The sequence below is a fragment of the Staurois parvus genome, unplaced genomic scaffold, assembly GCF_062004578.1.
Source record: "Staurois parvus isolate SC_StPar_1 unplaced genomic scaffold, SC_StPar_1.0 ptg000860l, whole genome shotgun sequence".
Taxonomy (NCBI): Eukaryota; Metazoa; Chordata; class Amphibia; order Anura; family Ranidae; genus Staurois; species Staurois parvus.
Window position 1 is genome coordinate 873,031 of NW_028318656.1, and position 24,747 is coordinate 897,777.

Below are 24,747 nucleotides of genomic sequence, written 5' to 3' on the forward strand. Positions count from 1 at the left end.
ATTGCTCCCACTCTGCCATGTGCCACTTTGAGGTCTCCTCACACTCCTGCGGTTTTCCATTTTTTCATAGGTTGCTGGCAGATTAAAGGCCTCCCATAGGTGCCGCCAGGCCCCAAATCGGCCATGGGCCCCCATACCGCCTGGTCACGCTGCTGCTGGTCCCACAGTGTGACCTGGGTCCCTGTACCGCCTCCCATTGCTCCCACTCTGCCATGTGCCACTTTGAGGTCTCCTCACACTCCTGCGGTTTTCCATTTTGTCATAGGTTGCTGGCAGATTAAAGGCCTCCCATAGGTGCCGCCAGGCCCCAAATCGGCCATGGGCCCCCGTACCGCCTGGTCACGCTGCTGCTGGTCCCACAGTGTGACCTGGGTCCCTGTACCGCCTCCCATTGCTCCCACTCTGCCATGTGCCACTTTGAGGTCTCCTCACACTCCTGCGGTTTTCCATTTTTTCATAGGTTGCTGGCAGATTAAAGGCCTCCCATAGGTGCCGCCAGGCCCCAAATCGGCCATGGGCCCCCGTACCGCCTGGTCACGCTGCTGCTGGTCCCACAGTGTGACCTGGGTCCCTGTACCGCCTCCCATTGCTCCCACTCTGCCATGTGCCACTTTGAGGTCTCCTCACACTCCTGCGGTTTTCCATTTTTTCATAGGTTGCTGGCAGATTAAAGGCCTCCCATAGGTGCCGCCAGGCCCCAAATCGGCCATGGGCCCCCGTACCGCCTGGTCACGCTGCTGCTGGTCCCACAGTGTGACCTGGGTCCCTGTACCGCCTCCCATTGCTCCCACTCTGCCATGTGCCACTTTGAGGTCTCCTCACACTCCTGCGGTTTTCCATTTTTTCATAGGTTGCTGGCAGATTAAAGGCCTCCCATAGGTGCCGCCAGGCCCCAAATCGGCCATGGGCCCCCGTACCGCCTGGTCACGCTGCTGCTGGTCCCACCGTGTGACCTGGGTCCCTGTACCGCCTCCCATTGCTCCCACTCTGCCATGTGCCACTTTGAGGTCTCCTCACACTCCTGCGGTTTTCCATTTTGTCATAGGTTGCTGGCAGATTAAAGGCCTCCCATAGTTGCCGCCAGGCCCCAAATCGCCAATGGGCCCCCGTACCGCCTGGTCACGCTGCTGCTGGTCCCACAGTGTGACCTGGGTCCCTGTACCGCCTCCCATTGCTCCCACTCTACCATGTGCCACTTTGAGGTCTCCTCACACTCCTGCGGTTTTCCATTTTGTCATAGGTTGCTGGCAGATTAAAGGCCTCCCATAGGTGCCGCCAGGCCCCAAATCGCCAATGGGCCCCCGTACCGCCTGGTCACGCTGCTGCTGAGCCCACAGTGTGACCTGGGTCCCTGTACCGCCTCCCATTGCTCCCACTCTACCATGTGCCACTTTGAGGTCTCCTCACACTCCTGCGGTTTTCCATTTTGTCATAGGTTGCTGGCAGATTACAGGCCTCCCATAGGTGCCGCCAGGCCCCAAATCGGCCATGGGCCCCCGTACCGCCTGGTCACGCTGCTGCTGGTCCCACAGTGTGACCTGGGTCCCTGTACCGCCTCCCATTGCTCCCACTCTGCCATGTGCCACTTTGAGGTCTCCTCACACTCCTGCGGTTTTCCATTTTTTCATAGGTTGCTGGCAGATTAAAGGCCTCCCATAGGTGCCGCCAGGCCCCAAATCGGCCAGGGGCCCCCGTACCGCCTGGTCACGCTGCTGCTGGTCCCACAGTGTGACCTGGGTCCCTGTACCGCCTCCCATTGCTCCCACTCTGCCATGTGCCACTTTGAGGTCTCCTCACACTCCTGCGGTTTTCCATTTTTTCATAGGTTGCTGGCAGATTAAAGGCCTCCCATAGGTGCCGCCAGGCCCCAAATCGGCCATGGGCCCCCGTACCGCCTGGTCACGCTGCTGCTGGTCCCACAGTGTGACCTGGGTCCCTGTACCGCCTCCCATTGCTCCCACTCTACCATGTGCCACTTTGAGGTCTCCTCACACTCCTGCGGTTTTCCATTTTGTCATAGGTTGCTGGCAGATTAAAGGCCTCCCATAGGTGCCGCCAGGCCCCAAATCACCAATGGGCCCCCGTACCGCCTGCTCACGCTGCTGCTGGTCCCACAGTGTGACCTGGGTCCCTGTACCGCCTCCCATTGCTCCCACTCTGCCATGTGCCACTTTGAGGTCTCCTCACACTCCTGCGGTTTTCCATTTTGTCATAGGTTGCTGGCAGATTAAAGGCCTCCCATAGGTGCCGCCAGGCCCCAAATCGGCCATGGGCCCCCGTACCGCCTGGTCACGCTGCTGCTGGTCCCACAGTGTGACCTGGGTCCCTGTACCGCCTCCCATTGCTCCCACTCTGCCATATGCCACTTTGAGGTCTCCTCACACTCCTGCGGTTTTCCATTTTTTCATAGGTTGCTGGCAGATTAAAGGCCTCCCATAGGTGCCGCCAGGCCCCAAATCGGCCATGGGCCCCCGTACCGCCTGGTCACGCTGCTGCTGGTCCCACAGTGTGACCTGGGTCCCTGTACCGCCTCCCATTGCTCCCACTCTACCATGTGCCACTTTGAGGTCTCCTCACACTCCTGCGGTTTTCCATTTTGTCATAGGTTGCTGGCAGATTAAAGGCCTCCCATAGGTGCCGCTAGGCCCCAAATCGCCAATGGTCCCCCGTACCGCCTGGTCACGCTGCTGCTGAGCCCACAGTGTGACCTGGGTCCCTGTACCGCCTCCCATTGCTCCCACTCTATCATGTGCCACTTTGAGGTCTCCTCACACTCCTGCGGTTTTCCATTTTGTCATAGGTTGCTGGCAGATTAAAGGCCTCCCATAGGTGCCGCCAGGCCCCAAATCGGCCATGGGCCCCCGTACCGCCTGGTCACGCTGCTGCTGGTCCCACAGTGTGACCTGGGTCCCTGTACCGCCTCCCATTGCTCCCACTCTGCCATGTGCCACTTTGAGGTCTCCTCACACTCCTGCGGTTTTCCATTTTGTCATAGGTTGCTGGCAGATTAAAGGCCTCCCATAGGTGCCGCCAGGCCCCAAATCTGCCATGGGCCCCCGTACCGCCTGGTCACGCTGCTGCTGAGCCCACAGTGTGACCTGGGTCCCTGTACCGCCTCCCATTGCTCCCACTCTGCCATGTGCCACTTTGAGGTCTCCTCACACTCCTGCGGTTTTCCATTTTTTCATAGGTTGCTGGCAGATTAAAGGCCTCCCATAGGTGCCGCCAGGCCCCAAATCGGCCATGGGCCCCCGTACCGCCTGGTCACGCTGCTGCTGGTCCCACAGTGTGACCTGGGTCCCTGTACCGCCTCCCATTGCTCCCACTCTGCCATGTGCCACTTTGAGGTCTCCTCACACTCCTGCGGTTTTCCATTTTGTCATAGGTTGCTGGCAGATTAAAGGCCTCCCATAGGTGCCGCCAGGCCCCAAATCGGCCATGGGCCCCCGTACCGCCTGGTCACGCTGCTGCTGGTCCCACAGTGTGACCTGGGTCCCTGTACCGCCTCCCATTGCTCCCACTCTGCCATGTGCCACTTTGAGGTCTCCTCACACTCCTGCGGTTTTCCATTTTTTCATAGGTTGCTGGCAGATTAAAGGCCTCCCATAGGTGCCATCAGGCCCCAAATCGGCCATGGGCCCCCGTACGGCCTGGTCACGCTGCTGCTGGTCCCACAGTGTGACCTGGGTCCCTGTACCGCCTCCCATCGCTCCCACTCTGCCATGTGCCACTTTGAGGTCTCCTCACACTCCTGCGGTTTTCCATTTTGTCATAGGTTGCTGGCAGATTAAAGGCCTCCCATAGGTGCCGCCAGGCCCCAAATCGGCCATGGGCCCCCGTACCGCCTGGTCACGCTGCTGCTGGTCCCACAGTGTGACCTGGGTCCCTGTACCGCCTCCCATTGCTCCCACTCTGCCATGTGCCACTTTGAGGTCTCCTCACACTCCTGCGGTTTTCCATTTTGTCATAGGTTGCTGGCAGATTAAAGGCCTCCCATAGGTGCCGCTAGGCCCCAAATCGCCAATGGGCCCCCGTACCGCCTGGTCACGCTGCTGCTGAGCCCACAGTGTGACCTGGGTCCCTGTACCGCCTCCCATTGCTCCCACTCTACCATGTGCCACTTTGAGGTCTCCTCACACTCCTGCGGTTTTCCATTTTGTCATAGGTTGCTGGCAGATTAAAGGCCTCCCATAGGTGCCGCCAGGCCCCAAATCGGCCATGGGCCCCCGTACCGCCTGGTCACGCTGCTGCTGGTCCCACAGTGTGACCTGGGTCCCTGTACCGCCTCCCATTGCTCCCACTCTGCCATGTGCCACTTTGAGGTCTCCTCACACTCCTGCGGTTTTCCATTTTGTCATAGGTTGCTGGCAGATTACAGGCCTCCCATAGGTGCCGCCAGGCCCCAAATCTGCCATGGGCCCCCGTACCGCCTGGTCACGCTGCTGCTGAGTCCACAGTGTGACCTGGGTCCCTGTACCGCCTCCCATTGCTCCCACTCTGCCATGTGCCACTTTGAGGTCTCCTCACACTCCTGCGGTTTTCCATTTTTTCATAGGTTGCTGGCAGATTAAAGGCCTCCCATAGGTGCCGCCAGGCCCCAAATCGGCCATGGGCCCCCGTACCGCCTGCTCACGCTGCTGCTGGTCCCACAGTGTGACCTGGGTCCCTGTACCGCCTCCCATTGCTCCCACTCTGCCATGTGCCACTTTGAGGTCTCCTCACACTCCTGCGGTTTTCCATTTTGTCATAGGTTGCTGGCAGATTAAAGGCCTCCCATAGGTGCCGCCAGGCCCCAAATCGGCCATGGGCCCCCGTACCGCCTGGTCACGCTGCTGCTGGTCCCACAGTGTGACCTGGGTCCCTGTACCGCCTCCCATTGCTCCCACTCTGCCATGTGCCACTTTGAGGTCTCCTCACACTCCTGCGGTTTTCCATTTTTTCATAGGTTGCTGGCAGATTAAAGGCCTCCCATAGGTGCCGTCAGGCCCCAAATCGGCCATGGGCCCCCGTACGGCCTGGTCACACTGCTGCTGGTCCCACAGTGTGACCTAGGTCCCTGTACCGCCTCCCATCGCTCCCACTCTGCCATGTGCCACTTTGAGGTCTCCTCACACTCCTGCGGTTTTCCATTTTGTCATAGGTTGCTGGCAGATTAAAGGCCTCCCATAGGTGCCGCCAGGCCCCAAATCGGCCATGGGCCCCCGTACCGCCTGGTCACGCTGCTGCTGGTCCCACAGTGTGACCTGGGTCCCTGTACCGCCTCCCATTGCTCCCACTCTGCCATGTGCCACTTTGAGGTCTCCTCACACTCCTGCGGTTTTCCATTTTGTCATAGGTTGCTGGCAGATTAAAGGCCTCCCATAGGTGCCGCCAGGCCCCAAATCGGCCATGGGCCCCCGTACCGCCTGGTCACGCTGCTGCTGGTCCCACAGTGTGACCTGGGTCCCTGTACCGCCTCCCATTGCTCCCACTCTGCCATGTGCCACTTTGAGGTCTCCTCACACTCCTGCGGTATACCATTTTTTCATAGGTTGCTGGCAGATTAAAGGCCTCCCATAGGTGCCGCCAGGCCCCAAATCGGCCATGGGCCCCCGTACCGCCTGCTCACGCTGCTGCTGGTCCCACAGTGTGACCTGGGTCCCTGTACCGCCTCCCATTGCTCCCACTCTGCCATGTGCCACTTTGAGGTCTCCTCACACTCCTGCGGTTTTCCATTTTGTCATAGGTTGCTGGCAGATTAAAGGCCTCCCATAGGTGCCGCCAGGCCCCAAATCGGCCATGGGCCCCCGTACCGCCTGGTCACGCTGCTGCTGGTCCCACAGTGTGACCTGGGTCCCTGTACCGCCTCCCATTGCTCCCACTCTGCCATGTGCCACTTTGAGGTCTCCTCACACTCCTGCGGTTTTCCATTTTTTCATAGGTTGCTGGCAGATTAAAGGCCTCCCATAGGTGCCGCCAGGCCCCAAATCGGCCATGGGCCCCCGTACCGCCTGCTCACGCTGCTGCTGGTCCCACAGTGTGACCTGGGTCCCTGTACCGCCTCCCATTGCTCCCACTCTGCCATGTGCCACTTTGAGGTCTCCTCACACTCCTGCGGTTTTCCATTTTTTCATAGGTTGCTGGCAGATTAAAGGCCTCCCATAGGTGCCGCCAGGCCCCAAATCGGCCATGGGCCCCCGTACCGCCTGGTCACGCTGCTGCTGGTCCCACAGTGTGACCTGGGTCCCTGTACCGCCTCCCATTGCTCCCACTCTGCCATGTGCCACTTTGAGGTCTCCTCACACTCCTGCGGTTTTCCATTTTTTCATAGGTTGCTGGCAGATTAAAGGCCTCCCATAGGTGCCGCCAGGCCCCAAATCGGCCATGGGCCCCCGTACCGCCTGGTCACGCTGCTGCTGGTCCCACAGTGTGACCTGGGTCCCTGTACCGCCTCCCATTGCTCCCACTCTGCCATGTGCCACTTTGAGGTCTCCTCACACTCCTGCGGTTTTCCATTTTGTCATAGGTTGCTGGCAGATTAAAGGCCTCCCATAGGTGCCGCCAGGCCCCAAATCGGCCATGGGCCCCCGTACCGCCTGGTCACGCTGCTGCTGGTCCCACAGTGTGACCTGGGTCCCTGTACCGCCTCCCATTGCTCCCACTCTGCCATGTGCCACTTTGAGGTCTCCTCACACTCCTGCGGTTTTCCATTTTTTCATAGGTTGCTGGCAGATTAAAGGCCTCCCATAGGTGCCGCCAGGCCCCAAATCAGCCATGGGCCCCCGTACCGCCTTGTCACGCTGCTGCTGGTCCCACAGTGTGACCTGGGTCCCTGTACCGCCTCCCATTGCTCCCACTCTGCCATGTGCCACTTTGAGGTCTCCTCACACTCCTGCGGTTTTCCATTTTTTCATAGGTTGCTGGCAGATTAAAGGCCTCCCATAGGTGCCGCCAGGCCCCAAATCAGCCATGGGCCCCCGTACCGCCTGGTCACGCTGCTGCTGGTCCCACAGTGTGACCTGGGTCCCTGTACCGCCTCCCATTGCTCCCACTCTGCCATGTGCCACTTTGAGGTCTCCTCACACTCCTGCGGTTTTCCATTTTGTCATAGGTTGCTGGCAGATTAAAGGCCTCCCATAGGTGCCGCCAGGCCCCAAATCGGCCATGGGCCCCCGTACCGCCTGGTCACGCTGCTGCTGGTCCCACAGTGTGACCTGGGTCCCTGTACCGCCTCCCATTGCTCCCACTCTGCCATGTGCCACTTTGAGGTCTCCTCACACTCCTGCGGTTTTCCATTTTTTCATAGGTTGCTGGCAGATTAAAGGCCTCCCATAGGTGCCGCCAGGCCCCAAATCGGCCATGGGCCCCCATACCGCCTGGTCACGCTGCTGCTGGTCCCACAGTGTGACCTGGGTCCCTGTACCGCCTCCCATTGCTCCCACTCTGCCATGTGCCACTTTGAGGTCTCCTCACACTCCTGCGGTTTTCCATTTTGTCATAGGTTGCTGGCAGATTAAAGGCCTCCCATAGGTGCCGCCAGGCCCCAAATCGGCCATGGGCCCCCGTACCGCCTGGTCACGCTGCTGCTGGTCCCACAGTGTGACCTGGGTCCCTGTACCGCCTCCCATTGCTCCCACTCTGCCATGTGCCACTTTGAGGTCTCCTCACACTCCTGCGGTTTTCCATTTTTTCATAGGTTGCTGGCAGATTAAAGGCCTCCCATAGGTGCCGCCAGGCCCCAAATCGGCCATGGGCCCCCGTACCGCCTGGTCACGCTGCTGCTGGTCCCACAGTGTGACCTGGGTCCCTGTACCGCCTCCCATTGCTCCCACTCTGCCATGTGCCACTTTGAGGTCTCCTCACACTCCTGCGGTTTTCCATTTTTTCATAGGTTGCTGGCAGATTAAAGGCCTCCCATAGGTGCCGCCAGGCCCCAAATCGGCCATGGGCCCCCGTACCGCCTGGTCACGCTGCTGCTGGTCCCACAGTGTGACCTGGGTCCCTGTACCGCCTCCCATTGCTCCCACTCTGCCATGTGCCACTTTGAGGTCTCCTCACACTCCTGCGGTTTTCCATTTTTTCATAGGTTGCTGGCAGATTAAAGGCCTCCCATAGGTGCCGCCAGGCCCCAAATCGGCCATGGGCCCCCGTACCGCCTGGTCACGCTGCTGCTGGTCCCACCGTGTGACCTGGGTCCCTGTACCGCCTCCCATTGCTCCCACTCTGCCATGTGCCACTTTGAGGTCTCCTCACACTCCTGCGGTTTTCCATTTTGTCATAGGTTGCTGGCAGATTAAAGGCCTCCCATAGGTGCCGCCAGGCCCCAAATCGGCCATGGGCCCCCGTACCGCCTGGTCACGCTGCTGCTGGTCCCACAGTGTGACCTGGGTCCCTGTACCGCCTCCCATTGCTCCCACTCTGCCATGTGCCACTTTGAGGTCTCCTCACACTCTTGCGGTTTTCCATTTTGTCATAGGTTGCTGGCAGATTAAAGGCCTCCCATAGGTGCCGCCAGGCCCCAAATCGGCCATGGGCCCCCGTACCGCCTGGTCACGCTGCTGCTGGTCCCACAGTGTGACCTGGGTCCCTGTACCGCCTCCCATTGCTCCCACTCTGCCATGTGCCACTTTGAGGTCTCCTCACACTCCTGCGGTTTTCCATTTTTTCATAGGTTGCTGGCAGATTAAAGGCCTCCCATAGGTGCCGCCAGGCCCCAAATCAGCCATGGGCCCCCGTACCGCCTGGTCACGCTGCTGCTGGTCCCACAGTGTGACCTGGGTCCCTGTACCGCCTCCCATTGCTCCCACTCTGCCATGTGCCACTTTGAGGTCTCCTCACACTCCTGCGGTTTTCCATTTTTTCATAGGTTGCTGGCAGATTAAAGGCCTCCCATAGGTGCCGCCAGGCCCCAAATCGGCCATGGGCCCCCGTACCGCCTGGTCACGCTGCTGCTGGTCCCACAGTGTGACCTGGGTCCCTGTACCGCCTCCCATTGCTCCCACTCTGCCATGTGCCACTTTGAGGTCTCCTCACACTCCTGCGATTTTCCATTTTTTCATAGGTTGCTGGCAGATTAAAGGCCTCCCATAGGTGCCGCCAGGCCCCAAATCGGCCATGGGCCCCCGTACCGCCTGGTCACGCTGCTGCTGGTCCCACAGTGTGACCTGGGTCCCTGTACCGCCTCCCATTGCTCCCACTCTGCCATGTGCCACTTTGAGGTCTCCTCACACTCCTGCGGTTTTCCATTTTGTCATAGGTTGCTGGCAGATTAAAGGCCTCCCATAGGTGCCGCCAGGCCCCAAATCGGCCATGGGCCCCCATACCGCCTGGTCACGCTGCTGCTGGTCCCACAGTGTGACCTGGGTCCCTGTACCGCCTCCCATTGCTCCCACTCTGCCATGTGCCACTTTGAGGTCTCCTCACACTCCTGCGGTTTTCCATTTTGTCATAGGTTGCTGGCAGATTAAAGGCCTCCCATAGGTGCCGCCAGGCCCCAAATCGGCCATGGGCCCCCGTACCGCCTGGTCACGCTGCTGCTGGTCCCACAGTGTGACCTGGGTCCCTGTACCGCCTCCCATTGCTCCCACTCTGCCATGTGCCACTTTGAGGTCTCCTCACACTCCTGCGGTTTTCCATTTTTTCATAGGTTGCTGGCAGATTAAAGGCCTCCCATAGGTGCCGCCAGGCCCCAAATTGGCCATGGGCCCCCATACCGCCTGGTCACGCTGCTGCTGGTCCCACAGTGTGACCTGGGTCCCTGTACCGCCTCCCATTGCTCCCACTCTGCCATGTGCCACTTTGAGGTCTCCTCACACTCCTGCGGTTTTCCATTTTGTCATAGGTTGCTGGCAGATTAAAGGCCTCCCATAGGTGCCGCCAGGCCCCAAATCGGCCATGGGCCCCCGTACCGCCTGGTCACGCTGCTGCTGGTCCCACAGTGTGACCTGGGTCCCTGTACCGCCTCCCATTGCTCCCACTCTGCCATGTGCCACTTTGAGGTCTCCTCACACTCCTGTGGTTTTCCATTTTTTCATAGGTTGCTGGCAGATTAAAGGCCTCCCATAGGTGCCGCCAGGCCCCAAATCGGCCATGGGCCCCCGTACCGCCTGGTCACGCTGCTGCTGGTCCCACAGTGTGACCTGGGTCCCTGTACCGCCTCCCATTGCTCCCACTCTGCCATGTGCCACTTTGAGGTCTCCTCACACTCCTGCGGTTTTCCATTTTGTCATAGGTTGCTGGCAGATTAAAGGCCTCCCATAGGTGCCGCCAGGCCCCAAATCGGCCATGGAACCGTACCGCCTGGTCACGCTGCTGCTGGTCCCACAGTGTGACCTGGGTCCCTGTACCGCTTCCCATTTCTCCCACTCTGCCATGTGCCACTTTGAGGTCTCCTCAAACTCCTGCGGTTTTCCATTTTGTCATAGGTTGCTGGCAGATTAAAGGCCTCCCATAGGTGCCGCCAGGCCCCAAATCGGCCATGGGCCCCCGTACCGCCTGGTCACGCTGCTGCTGGTCCCACAGTGTGACCTGGGTCCCTGTACCGCCTCCCATTGCTCCCACTCTGCCATGTGCCACTTTGAGGTCTCCTCACACTCCTGCGGTTTTCCATTTTGTCATAGGTTGCTGGCAGATTAAAGGCCTCCCATAGGTGCCGCCAGGCCCCAAATCGCCAATGGGCCCCCGTACCGCCTGGTCACGCTGCTGCTGAGCCCACAGTGTGACCTGGGTCCCTGTACCGCCTCCCATTGCTCACACTCTGCCATGTGCCACTTTCAGGTCTCCTCACACTCCTGCTGGTTTCCATTTTGTCATAGGTTGCTGTATGGCCTCCCATTGCTGCTGCCTCCACCGCCACACTGTGGCTCCAAACACTGGTTTTGGCCCCGTGACTGGCCAAATGAGTGAAATGTGCGGTGATTCTAAGATCGACGGCACTCATCTGCATGTCATACTGACTGACAGTATTATTTCTCTTCCCCAGCAGACTCCAAGGGCATTTAAATTAAAGGTACAGTGTTCTGAACTAATATTAAGCCTCTCTGAAGCCTAGAAACACCCTTTTTTAAGTTAAATTCACAGCGAATATATTCGACTCGAATCGAATATTTTCCACGAATTCGCCGAATCAGTCGAATCGAATTTTTGAATACTTCGCTCATCTCTACTCTTAATCTTCTGGTGAAGTGGCACATTTGTAAAAAAAGCAACTGGGGATATGTTTCATCTACGGCAGACCTTTATTGACATCAGCAAATGCCATAACATCCAAATTCACATAGAACTTGGAAAACCTGTAGAAAGAGGACTAGGTAATGGGGGCTCATGTCATTTGAGATTATATGTTTTTAAAAACAATTTTGCAAATCCAACATGGGATAATTGTGCTAACAGATAGAAATCCCTAAAGCAGAGCTTAAAATGTCAAGAAGGAGCTACTAGCCAGGCCTTAAGAGTTGCTCGCCACCAGTTGTCCAACCTATCCCCTGCCATTATTCTGCCCCTAAACATGCCCTTGTAAATTATCTCATGAAATGACACTGTTAAATGTTACCCATATTACATCAGGGTCCCCCCATATTACATCAGGGCCTCAAATGTCCCCCTAAGCACTACATCATACCTAGACCATGCACCGCATACAACCATAATCTCTCACTCACCAAACCATAACTCTACCAAGCATATCCTACCTTCTATCCAACCCAGCAGTACCTCAAATGCCCCATTCTCTAACACCCATAATAACCACATCATCCTGAACCTGCTCAAACCAGCCATATATGTATGCTTACACACATACAGACACATGTACACACTCACAGAGAAACATGTACATACACAGACACATGTACATACATTCATACACACACAGCCCTATAAAAAGTTGCAGTACAGTACTTTACCTTCACTCACAGAGCCGGGTACTGCACGCTAGGGGGAGGCAGAGAGCACAGCACACTCTCCTTCCTTTGCTTTTACTTTGCTCAACTTGAGCAGTCTGACGGCTCCCAGTGCGAGTGACGAAGCCAACTTTATATCTCCTAATAATAAGAGTATGTTGTCTGCACATAATAGGATTTTCCCCTGAATAGTTTCATATCTGAACCCAAAAATTTCATCGTTGACCTTGATCTGTGCATACAATGGCTCTATGGCTAGGGCAAACAATAGGGGTGAGAATGGGCAGCCCTTACTAGTGCCTCTTCCCAGTGCAAATAGAATTGATGTTTTGCCCTCCTCTCTGATAACTGCCTGTGGTTGATAGTACAGAATGCAGACGCAGGAGATGAAGATGTCACCAAAGCCAAATCTCTCCAACACTGCCCACAGATACTGTACCTTTTCTCCACACTGTCAAAGGCTTTGTTGACATATATCAAAAGAAGGACCCTGGATCCCTCATTATCTGCTAGGATCTGCATGTTGATAAACACCCTTCTAAGATTAACCACTGAGGACTTATTGGACATAAAGCCTGCTTGATCTGAATTAATGATATCAGCAATCACAGAGTTTAGTCTTCTGGCTACTACCTTAGCTAGAATATTGATGTGAGATAGTAGGAGAGATATGGGCCTGTAAGAGTTAGGCTCAGTGGCTCTTTTATCTGGTTTCAGTGATAAAGTTATGATAGCTCTAGACATTGAAATTTGTAATTGTTGCCTAACCTGGGCTTCCTTATATACCTTCATGAGTCATGGTAGAAGCAATTCAGCATATTTTTGATACACTTCTATTGGTAACCCATCGTCTCCAGGGGCTTTGGAGGTTAAGAACATTCAAACCGCCTCTTGAAATTTTGTTAGGGTAAGTGGAGCATCTAAACATGCCCATTAGCAGCCTGATAGTTGTGGAACTGGAACAGATTGTAAATAATTTGGAAGCTCCTCTTGCATATAACGTGCTTTGGAAGCATATAGCTCTGAAGAGAATCAAACCAATTCAGTGGGCTACTTGCACAGTGGGCTTCCAGCCATTCTCTTGCCATATGAAGCACTTTTTCTCTGTCCACGGTAGTGGATGAAGTGAGCAAGAACCAGCCATGGGGTATTGCCAGGTATAGCTCCAGTAGGGACGTGGTGTGCCCTTTCTGCTGCAAATGAGGGCATGAAATTATCCTTACCAGTAACCAGTTCTCAATGAACTTTGTAGGATCTCTGCCCTTCACCTTCTCAGGGAGGCCCATTATACAGATATTTTTGCACCATAGTCTGTTTTCCAGGACATCAGCCTTATCTCTGTTATCCTGTGCAAAGATTCAAATATCAGGAAGGAGAAGCTTGTCTTCCAAGTCGCTTATATGGCTTATTATCAGCTGCAGTGATTCTTTCTCTGATTTTTTGCAGATCCTGCTGTAGGAGAGAAAATTCTTCTATCAAATTCCCCAGACGATCCTTAACTGTGTTCACCAAAGCCTTACATTTATTCGGATATCAGGAAGCAGTAATAGGATCATTATTGTATTACACCAGAAAGATTACTGAGTTACAGGGTCAGGATATGGCATTGGGGTACTCAGATCCTTTAGAGATGGAGCAGAAGACTGGGTCAAAACCTGGAGTTGAGGCGGACACCATGTCAAGATATTGAAGCTTGTCATCCAAGTCGCTTATACGACTTTCAGATGCAGTGGTTCTTTCTCTGATTTTTTGCAGATCCTGTTGTAGGAGAGCAACTTCTTCTGTCCACCAAAGCCTTACATTTATCCTTTGGCTTTGGTGAACACAGTTAAGGATCATCTGGGCAGTTTGAGAGAAGAAGTTGCTCTCCTACAACAGGATCTGCAAAAAATCAGAGAAAGAACCACTGCATCTGAAAGCCGTATAAGCGACTTGGAAGACAAGCTTCTCTTTCCTGATATCTGAATAACTGTAAGGCTTTGGTGAACATAGTTAAGGATCATCTGCGGAGTTTGACAGAAGAAGTTGTTCTCCTACAACAGAATCTGCAAAAAATCAGAGAAAGAACCACTGCATCTTAAAGCCATATAAGCGACTTGGAAGACAAGCTTCTCCTTCCTGATATCTGAATCTTGCCTGTAAAATCTGGCTCAATGTCTGGAAGGGACATGGTGTCTGCCTCAGCTCCATGTTCTGACCCAGTCTTCTGCTGTGTCTCTAAAGGATCTGAGTACCCCAATGCCATATCCTGATCCTGTAACTCAGTCATCTGTCTGGTGTAATACAATAGTGATCCCATTACTTTTGGTGCCAGTGTCACGTGGTTTATCAGCTCCTCATGGCCTTCTCTGAGGGTGTGAGGCAGCTGTGCCATGTTGGTTATCCAGGGTCACAGCATCTGGGTACCACTGGATTCCTTGCAGGGAACAAGTTTGATTGGTGCCAGTTTCAAGCAGGAAGGCAGCCGGGAAGAGGACTGGTAGCAAGAGGCAGGTCTGCTCAAATGCCTGGTGCTGCCACTCTCCCAAAGTTGTCAATTTACTGAGATATTTTACTGAATAATGAACATTGCTCAGTGATGCAGGGCAACCAGATGCCTAAATTCTTGCCCCATGGTCCACAGCTGGGGGGTCTTTTATTGTTCGCTATTAACCACTACTGCTAAGTGTTTTGGAGTATCCCCTGCCCAAACCCCTCTCTTTTGCAAAATTTAGTAGCAATAATTTACAAAAGAAGACAAACTCAAAGCTGTTTTTATGAGCCAGAGTGTATGGAAAGTTACTTGGGTGATTGTCTGTCTGTGTACTGTTTGGGAAAGAACTAGTTAAATGAAGTGGCCCCTGCAGGAGTAGCACTACATTGATTTCCAGCAAACATGTCTATTGTTACTATGACCAAACAACTCTATCTTTGATTGATCAGTCTTCAGCACATTACAGACTCCTTTTAACATCAAATGGTCAGCTGAATTTTCTAGACTGGCCATATATGAACAAATTAGCAGTCATTTTAAATCTTTGCCACTTATAGATTAACTTCCTTATGGTGGAATGATTGATTATTTACAAATCATTTGATCTTTTGAAATCCCCTGTCCAACTCATAGGCATCCACAACTTTTACCAGAGGGCCTTGGGGAGGTCTATTGAACTTGGCATGATAACACAACACACACCAATAACAAAAGAATGCCACACCCTAAATATCTGAGATTTTAATAATATAGGTTCCACTTCCACATTCCCTAGGTTTGTTTTAATTATTGGAACACCGGATTCCAATTTTATGGATTTGAAGTGGTGGTAATTGTAGGGGCGTACCTATTTTTCCATATTTTTGTTATTCTCAAATCATGAAAATGAATAAACATGTCAATTTTGTGTGTTATTTTTTTACGTATACCACCTTTATCTGTGGTCACTCTTTGAATAAAGAGTTTATACCTAATGCTTGTACAGTTAAACAAAAATCACAAATCTTTTGAGATATATATATATATATATATATATATATATATATGTGGTCATTATTACAGAACAATAGCTATAATGTATGTAGTGCTACCCCTATAGGAGCCGCTAGTAATTTTGGGTCCTCTGCTCTCCCTGGCCCTAGGCGAGGCCTCACCTTCGCTGACACCACCAGAATACCTTGTCTTGGAAGTCCCAGAAGACATACAAGAATTGCACACACTGCTCTTTAAATAGATAAGTAGATTGTATTGGAAGATTAAAGCCACAGATAAAATTGAGCAAATTAGTACATCAACATCAATGTACATGAGCACAATATTAACAGTTACAGTGTACTCAGCAGAGGTACCCCTAAAGTTAAACCTGGATTATACTGCAGCATTTGGAACATAAACAATAGCTCTCCACATGAGAGGTAACACCTCAAGTGACCAAAAAAAGAATTATGAAAAGGTATAGTGGACTAACTCACTTGAGGGCTTTCAGACAAAGGGGCTAGGCTTGAACCTTCAATTTAACCCCTTAGCGCCAGCGCCTCTGTCAAGGCTCCCGGGTATGACCAGAGGTGTGTGACTGATGCAGGGAAACGCAGACTTCAGATATATTATAAACAATATAATTTATTAACACTAACAATACAAACATAAACGCAGTGCAATACTAAAACATAACACAGTGCAAACAAACCAAACCAACCACCCACAGATAACAGTACATACAATGCAAGCGTCGTCAGGCAGGCCGGGTCAAATATCAATCGGGCAGGTAGGTACAGGGGGAGCAAGCGGAGAATGGTCGGGGTCACAAGCCAGGTTCAACAGGTAGCAGACAGCGAGGTACAGAGGGTCAGGCAGAGGGATGGTCAGGAACGAGCCGGGGTCAGAGCAGGAGAAGTCAGCAGAGATCAGATCAGGCAGGGTCAGCGACAGGAACAGGAACAGGGACAGGGACAGGGACAGGATGCAGGAACAGGAACAGGATGCAAGTTACAGGGCCCAGGAAAACACATACACCAAGGCAGAGTCTGCAGGTCTGGCCATCCCTTAAATACACCAGCATAAGCAGTTTCAGGTGTTTTGCTGGCTGCAAGGTTGAGTCTCTGATTGCTGGGAGCACCCGCTGGCCAGCCCTGGTACTGCAGCTCATAAGGCAGGTGATACCCACTATTGCTGGCCAGTCCATTCCTGACAGCCTCCCTTAAGTGTTTCAGAAGCCGGGAGGCGGGGCGGGGTTTTAGGGTCATGTGACCGCCGTGATTTGCCGTCACGATGGTCACATGATCGGGGAAGGTCCCAATCGAAAGAGGAGATTGGGACCTTTCCATGAGTACTGGACGTGTGTGCTGGGAGCATGCAGGGCGCGAGCTCTCAGCACACATGTTTTTCTTAATTGCGAGCAAATATACGGCTGCTCGGCAACAAGGCCCAGATGCCGGGAGGCAGCACATTTGCGTGCGGCCAGCGCCAAGAGGTTAAGCTCAGTAACAGCAACCCATTTCTTCCCTCAGGAATTAAATGGCTCAGATAAGTCTTTATAGTGAACTTCTGCTGGCTATGTTGGGGCCCTTTACCACTTCAATACTGGACATTTTCCTGCCAAGGCCAATTTCAGCTATCAACGCTGGCACGCTTTGAATGGCAATTACTCAGCCATGCAACACTGCACCCAAGCTATCCTTTTTTTAAACAGATAGAGCTTTCTTTTGATGATATTTAATCACCACTGTTTTTTAAATTATTTTTTGCTATATAAACACAAAAATACTGAAACAATTGAAGGAAAAACTAATTTGTCTTTGTTTATTTTATACAATTTTGCAAATAAGTAAACTTTCTTGATAAATTTAGGCCAATATGTATTCTGCTACATTTTTTGGTAAAAAATAACCCAAATCAGTGTATATTATTGAGCCTGTGTGAAAGCTATGGAGTCTACAAAATATGGGTAATAGTGTATTTTTGAAAACTGAACAATTCTGATGTACTGACTAGCTATATGATTTCTTAAGGACCTAAAATCACAGGATAGTACATATACCCCCCCCCCCCCACCCCACCACATGACCCCTTTTTGTAGACAGTCCACTGTATTTAGTAAGAGGCATGCTGAGTTTTTAAAAAAAAAAATTTGTCACTTTTTTTTTTGGAAACTAAAGTAATTAAGTATAATTAGCTTTTTTCACATTTTTTATACTGTCACCAGAGCAGTACAGCAACATCAAATGACTGGTGAAGTGATGACCCCCTTACTGATTGGTGACAGTAGGTAAAATAATACAAAAAAGTGACCAGAATAACACTATTACTCTGGGGAGGTGATCAGGATTTTTTTTTACACAATGATTGCTTATAACCGTGATGATCACTGTTACACAATAAGCAATATTTTTTTATGAATGGCATCCATTCATGTGCCATTGTGTATAACTGTGATATGCTGTGATTGGCCACAGCTATCACATGGTACAGGTGCGCTATGATTGGCCCTGTTTGTACTCACTGAGAATAAACAGAGATCACAATAGTACACAATGAATGGCTATAAATGAAAGCCTTTAAACACATTTGACTTGTGATCGCTATGATTAGCCACAGTGATCACATGGTACCAGGGCTAGCTCAGTAAAATGATTTGTCATCAGATCACAAAACTGCTCAGCCCCTAGGTCTCTCAAGAGGTGTGCAACTGGTAGAACGTCATATGACATCCACCTGGAATAATGGTGCCCTGCCTGGTCGTTTTTTTACTATAAACCAGGAAAGAATTGGTTAATTTGTTGGTGTGCAGAATAATGGAGATGTCTAAGAGGTGGGCAATCAACAACAGTTTAGTGTAAACTTAGGCTCAGTACAGTAGATACACTATATTGCCAAAAGTATTGAGACACCACTCTAAATCATTGGATTCAGGAGTTCCAATCACCTCCATGGACACAGGTGTATAAAATCAAGCCCCTAGGCATGCAGACTGCTTCTACAAACATTTGTGAAAGAATGGGTCGCTCTCAGGAGCTCAGTGACTTCAAGCGTGGTACCGTGATAGGTTGCCACCTGTGCAATAAGTCCATCCGTGACATTTCCTGGCTACTATATATATTCCATGGTTAACTGTTAGTGGTATTATAACAAAGTAGAAGCAACTGGGAACAACAGCAACTCAGCCACCAAGTGGTAGGCCACGTAAAATGACAGAGCGGGGTCAGCACATGCTGAAGAACACAGTACGCAAAAGTCACCAACTGTCTGCAGAGTCAATTGCTAAAGACTTCCAAACTTTGTGTGGCCTTCAGATTTAGACAACAACAGTGTGAGGAGAGCTTCATGGAATGGGTTTCCATGGCTGAGCAGCTGCATCCAAGCCTTACATCACCAAGTACAATGCAAAGCATCGGATGCAGTGGTGTAAACCACGCTTCCACTGGACTCTAGAGCAGTGAAGACATGTTCTATGGAGTGATGAATAATGTTTCTCTGTCTGGCAATCCGATAGACAGGTCTGGGTTTGGTTGTTGCCAGGAGAACGGTACTTGCCTGGTTGCATTGTGCCAAGTATAAAGTTTGGTGGAGGGGAGATTATGGTGTGGGTTTGTTTTTCAGAGGTTGGGCTTGGCCCCTTAGTTCCAGTGAAGGGAACTCTTAAGGCATTAGCATATCCAGACATTTTGGACAATTTCATGCTCCCAATTTTGTGGGAAGAGTTTGGGAATGGCTCCTTCTTGCTCCAACATGACTGTGTACCAGTACACAAAGCAAGATCCATAAACAAATGGATGAGCGAGCTTGGAGTGGAGGCAGGGCCGATGCTAGACTATTTTGTGCCCCAGGCAAGACCAGCTACTTGTGACCCCCCAGCCAAAAAATGAATAAATTAAAATTTTGAAAAACAGTAGAAAATATTAAATCGACAAAACATGTTAACTGTTACATTTCTGTTAATTTGGAAAAATAAGTGCTATAAGATGCCACCAGCACCAATATTAAAGACAAAATCAGTGTCACAGATGGACTGTATCTGTGGCTGGCAGTGGCAGGGTGACAGTTGCAGTAAGTGGAGGATGATGGATCCACACTCTGACAGATCCCAGGCTGGAATTCCCCAGGCAATGGGGGGAGAAAAAACTCTGTGACAGCAGGCAGCCAAGCCCTCACACATACACAGAGAACACTTGAACTGAGCAATCCCACACAGTGACAGATCTGACACAACACACCACCAACATTGACACAGATCAGCAGACACTAGAAGAGCAGGCTGTGGAATTGTGATGATGTCATAATTCATTGACACATTGCACATGGATGGATGGCCAGCCGGGTCACACTCACACAGACATGATACATCAGAGTCAGACATTACCTTCCTCTGTAGGTGCAGCTCTGTTTCTACTGATAAATGGGAAGAGAAGGGCTAGAACTCCATAGTAATCAGCAGCTACCAGCCTGCATGCAGTAAGGAACTGAGTCTGAGAGGAACACTGGAAGGAGTGGCAGGTCAGCTGCTACACTGGCCTCAGCCATCCAGCATCTTCCTCTGTCCTTTCTTCCTCCCCTCTGCCACCCTCCCCTCAGATGAAGGATTATTCATGAAGTGGCGGTGTCCCACACAAAGAGAGTGCCCTAGGTGGCAGTGTGCACTACGCAAATGCCTAGTTTGCCTAGTGGAAGCACCGGTCCCGGGTGGAGGAACTTGACTGGCCAGCACAGAGTCCTGACCTCAACCCAATAGAACATCTTTGGGATGAATTAGAGCGGAGACTGTGAGCCAGTCCTCATCATCTGATGTCAGTGCCTGACCTCACAAATGCTCTCCTGGAAGAATGGTCAAACCTTCCCATAGACACACTCCTAAACCTTGTGGACGGCCTTCCCAGAAGAGTTAAAGCTGTTATAGCTGCAAAGGGCGGGGCCAACTTAATATTGAACACTACGGACTAAGACTAGGATGTCATTAAAGTTAATGTGCGAGTAAAGGCAGGCCGACCAATACTTTTGCCAATATAGTATATGTAGACTCCTTGAGAGAGCCATGCAGGAAGCCAGCTTAAAGGGCAGTTGGGAATATAGGGATATAGGATACTAAATAGCAATAGGAAATAGGTGAAAGGCAGGGCAAAGTCAGCGTTCTGGAGTTCTAATGGCCTTATGCCCTAGAATTGACTTTGGTGGGCGTGACTTAGTGATGCATGCAGCAGCAATTGTGATAGATCTCTTGAAGCAAAGAGTCAAAGGGAAGAAATGGCTCTTTAACAAAACTAAACTTAAGAAAAAGTTAACAGGTTGTTGCAAGACACTCTCAACAGATTCCTCCATAGGCAGTCAGAAAATGATCTGAATGATGGGGGGGACTTTTACAGTGATACAGCTCAATGCAGCATATGCAATTCACAACAACTCTGCAGATGTCTCCAGATGTCTTGCTGCAGATGTCTCCAGTTGGATCAATCTCCTGGTTCCAGCATCCAGAACAGCAACCCACTCTCTCTCTGGGGCTGCACCACTTGACACAACACGGCTCAGCACAGCATGGCTTAGCACAGCATGGCTTGACACAGCACAGATCTTTCTCCTACCCAGTGGGCATGCTTCCCCCAACTGCCTGGCTTCTTCTCAGTCTTTTACTTTTATACAGTCCCTCCTGCTCTCAGATGCTTATGGGCCTTGTCGATGCAGTTCATGAATGGCTGTAGATTGAATCCTCCTAGACAACATCTTCCAGACTGCTCCTGGCAACCTGTAATCCAACACAGTTAGACAAGTTTAATTGACAAAGCCATCTTGTGAACATCTAAGGCTCTGAAATTCAGTAACATTGCCCCGTGTTACATGTAAAATAATATCTTTTAACCTGGATTTTGTCTTTAGACTCCACGTTCCCTGTGCTCTGAGAGCTGCCTCCCTGGATACCAAAAACTTCAGCACAGGGGAGGACATTCCTGTTGCCACCAATGTGTGCCATGCCCCGAAAATGGGATCACTAATCAAACTGGTTGGTACCTCTAAGCCTGTATACTTGTTCAATATATTGGTTTACAGTCATAGAATTCTCAGAATACAAGCACAATAACCAAGGATACATTTTAAAATGAATGGTACACACAACACAGCTGTTCACAGAGAACCAGAAACTGAAAGAAAAGAAGTCTGTGACCACTGAGTCAGGTAACAAAAACAAATGAGCATAGGTAGAGCATCGAAAAGGCCCTTCATGGATAGAAATCTCCAAGGACAATGACAAAGAACATGGATGTGAGGTTAAACACAACTAAGTACCAATGGTGCTGATGGATGGGTAACTGGGGAGACCTGGTGGCCTAAAGGTAGACAAGGAGGAAGGAAACTGGAAAGAAGGAAGAAAGAAAGGAAGAAGGAGAGAGGGAAGTAAAGGGTGAAGTAGGGTCTGGTGGGCAGCAGTACTAAGTAGATAGTACAGTGCTAACAGGTGATGGGCCATCAGCATGGAAGCAAGTGCAGGGGGAGCTAATGTTCTACTCTCTGCTTCAAGATTCTGGAATAACGTGCCACCTTGTCACATAGGACTGCTTCTACCTTAACATGGACCAGTATTGTTTCTAACCTCAACCAGGTTCAGTGAGGGGTATTTCCAAGAGTCAGCTATAATTTATTTAGCAGCTGTTGTTACTAAAAGTAAAGCAAACTGGTTCTTAGTGGCATTATTCATTTTTTAGTTCATGAGGGCCAACAGTGCATCAGGGTTGACCAGAATTATAAACAGGGCGGAAAGATTTCTGTCCAAAATAAACTAGCTATGGGGCAAAATCATTATATATGGAGGTGGGTGCCTGGGGTTCAGCAGCTGTGAAAACAAGCTGGTGAATAATGGGGAACAAATTTAGATATTCTGGCCGGAACCAGATTCGATGTGTCGTAATTTTATAGTTGATTTCCAGTGTTGGAACATTTTGAGATGAGGATTTAGTGTTAGTCCATATTGCATTCTAGTCATCTAGTGTTAGTGTGACTCTTTTGAGGTCTTTTTCCCATTTGCATGTATTTGTTGGGGGCTCTAAGGTTGTATTAATTTAGGACTGAAAGTCATGTTTGCGATGTGGTGTTTTGCAGTAATATTTTTGTTAATATACATTAGATCGGTGCATTGCAGTGCAATTCAACTCTGTTCATTCAAAATGAAACAGCTGCCTTACTGCAACACAGTTTAACACAGTGCCCAAAGTGTGAACTATGGGTAAAAATCAGGAACCAAAACTGACACTTCGAGTTAAATTGACATAGCAAGACTAACACTACCTCCCTGGCCAGTGACAGTGCTTCTGCCTAGTAATGATCTGCCAGGTATGAATGCTGCATCATGGGATTATGCCACACTTAACCCCATACCTGGAAGCACGCAGTATTTGTTGGAGCATTGGGCAAGGTGGGGAGGTTTCTTTAAGCTAAGTAAAAAATCAATCAGTAATACAAAAGCTCTACAAAGGCTATTTCTCTGTGCCTGCGCATTGTTATTGTAAGCACCACAATGTAAACAAAATTTAAAAAAAAATTTACATTCATTAGCTGAAAGTTTTTTAGGTGCAAAATGATGGATTCTAGAGTTTATTAGTTAAATCCTCCACATACACAGTAATCTGGCACATTGGGGTTGATTTACTAAAACTGTAGAGTGCAAAATATGGTGCAATTGTGCATGGTAGCCAATTAGCTTCTAACTCCAGCTTGTTCAATTAAGCTTTGACAAAAAAAAAAACTGGAAGCTAATTGGTACCTATGCAGAGCTGCGCTAGATTTGGGACTCTACAATTTTAGTAAATCAACCCCATTGGTGAATTGATTATGCTAAAAATCTGTTTATGGAAATTTTCTGAAATATTTCCCCAGATCATTTAACCTCCCGAGTGTAGCTCGGGGTAAAATGTCAGTGCCAAAAGCGGTAACCCCGAGCTAGACTCGGGCTTACCATGCAGCGCTGCATAGGGAGTCCCTGCAGAGCTTACCTTGTCCTTCGCTCCCGCGATGTGTCCCCAGCAGTGTCCCCGGCCATCTCCTCCGGCTGATGCCGGCATCCGGCTTCTGTGTTCCGGTCCCTGTAACGTTGGGACGTACGGGCACCGCCAGCGGCGGGAAATTTGAAAATTTAAAAAAAAATCATTTTTTTCAAAACACATTTTTCATAGTAAAACATTGCTGTGTCAACCCATTTCACATACATATTGTCCCGAGTGCTTTGTCCTGTCCCCTGCCTGCATTTTGTCTGTTCTTTCTGCCTGGAAACTGGAAAACGTCCATGGCGTCCAAAAAGCATCCCTTTAGGTCAAAAGCGGTTTTAGACCGGCTAGAGAACAGCGATAGTAAATCAGAACCACTTGCAGAATTGAGTGATGATTCGTGGGGAAATTTTTCATCAGACACTGAAAACGATTTTGCGACTTTGCTCAGCAATGTACGAACTTGGCGCTATATTTCAAATTTCAGTGTTTTCGGTTTGATTATATTATTGAATTAAATGTATTATTATTATATTATTTTTTATGATTATTTATTAAATTATAATTTATGATTTCATGTTTCAAATTTTATCATACCCGGGATGTTTAATAGACTCTTGTTCGGACAGATTTCAGTGAGTTATTTCTAAGAATTACAGGCCTACAATAAAAAAAACTACATATTTCCATTCAAAATAATGGTACCGCTTTCAGCACCAAAAATCTGAAATAATCATACCGCTAGGGAGGTTAAAGCCTTTGGTAAACCAACTATGTGGACTTTAATCATAAATGAAAAATTGGAAATTGTCCAAAATGAGACCAAATTGGCCAAAATGTAATCCCTTGCACAAATTTTTTCAGCCATATTTTCCATTTTTTCATGCACCCAGCCACAAGGTAGAATCAGACATTGCTTTTCACAAAGGTTTGGGCAAACAAATGACCTAGCTATTGGTTTTCCCCACCCTTCTTATCTCAGAGTTTCCACATCCCCAGGTACACCGACACAACACACCTCTAATACCCACTTGCCCTCCAGAGAATTTGCCCTCCTTCCTGACCAAGCCATTTTTTGCGATGCGGTCCTGTGTTACTTTAACCACTTGAGCTCCAGAGGATTTACCCCCCTTAATGACCAGGCCTCTTTTTGCTACTCGGCGCTGCACTAATTCAACTGATAATTGCGCAGTCATGAAATGCTGCACCCAAACGAAATTTACGTCCTGTTTTTCACACAAATAGAGCTTTCTTTCGGTGGTATTTGATCATCTGTGCGCTTTTTATTTTTCACGCTATAAACAAAAAAAGGCCAAAAATTTTGAAGAAAAACAATATTTTTTACTTTCAGCTATAAAAAATATTTAGTAAACTCAAAGTTAGTTATAAATTTAGGCCAAAATGTATTCTGCTCCATGTTTTTGGTAAACAAAAT

At 50.1% G+C, this 24,747-nt stretch overlaps 1 protein-coding gene across 1 annotated transcript in view; it reads left to right on the forward strand.

Annotated features, from left to right (window-relative positions):
* Positions 1–24,747, forward strand: part of LOC149443280 (vomeronasal type-2 receptor 26-like) — a 109,366-nt gene that overhangs the window by 75,533 nt on the left and 9,086 nt on the right. Inside the window, exon 4 of the mRNA XM_089655680.1 lies at positions 21,214–21,337. Coding sequence (XP_089511806.1) covers positions 21,214–21,337 — 124 coding nt within the window. The remainder of the gene's footprint in view (positions 1–21,213; positions 21,338–24,747) is intronic.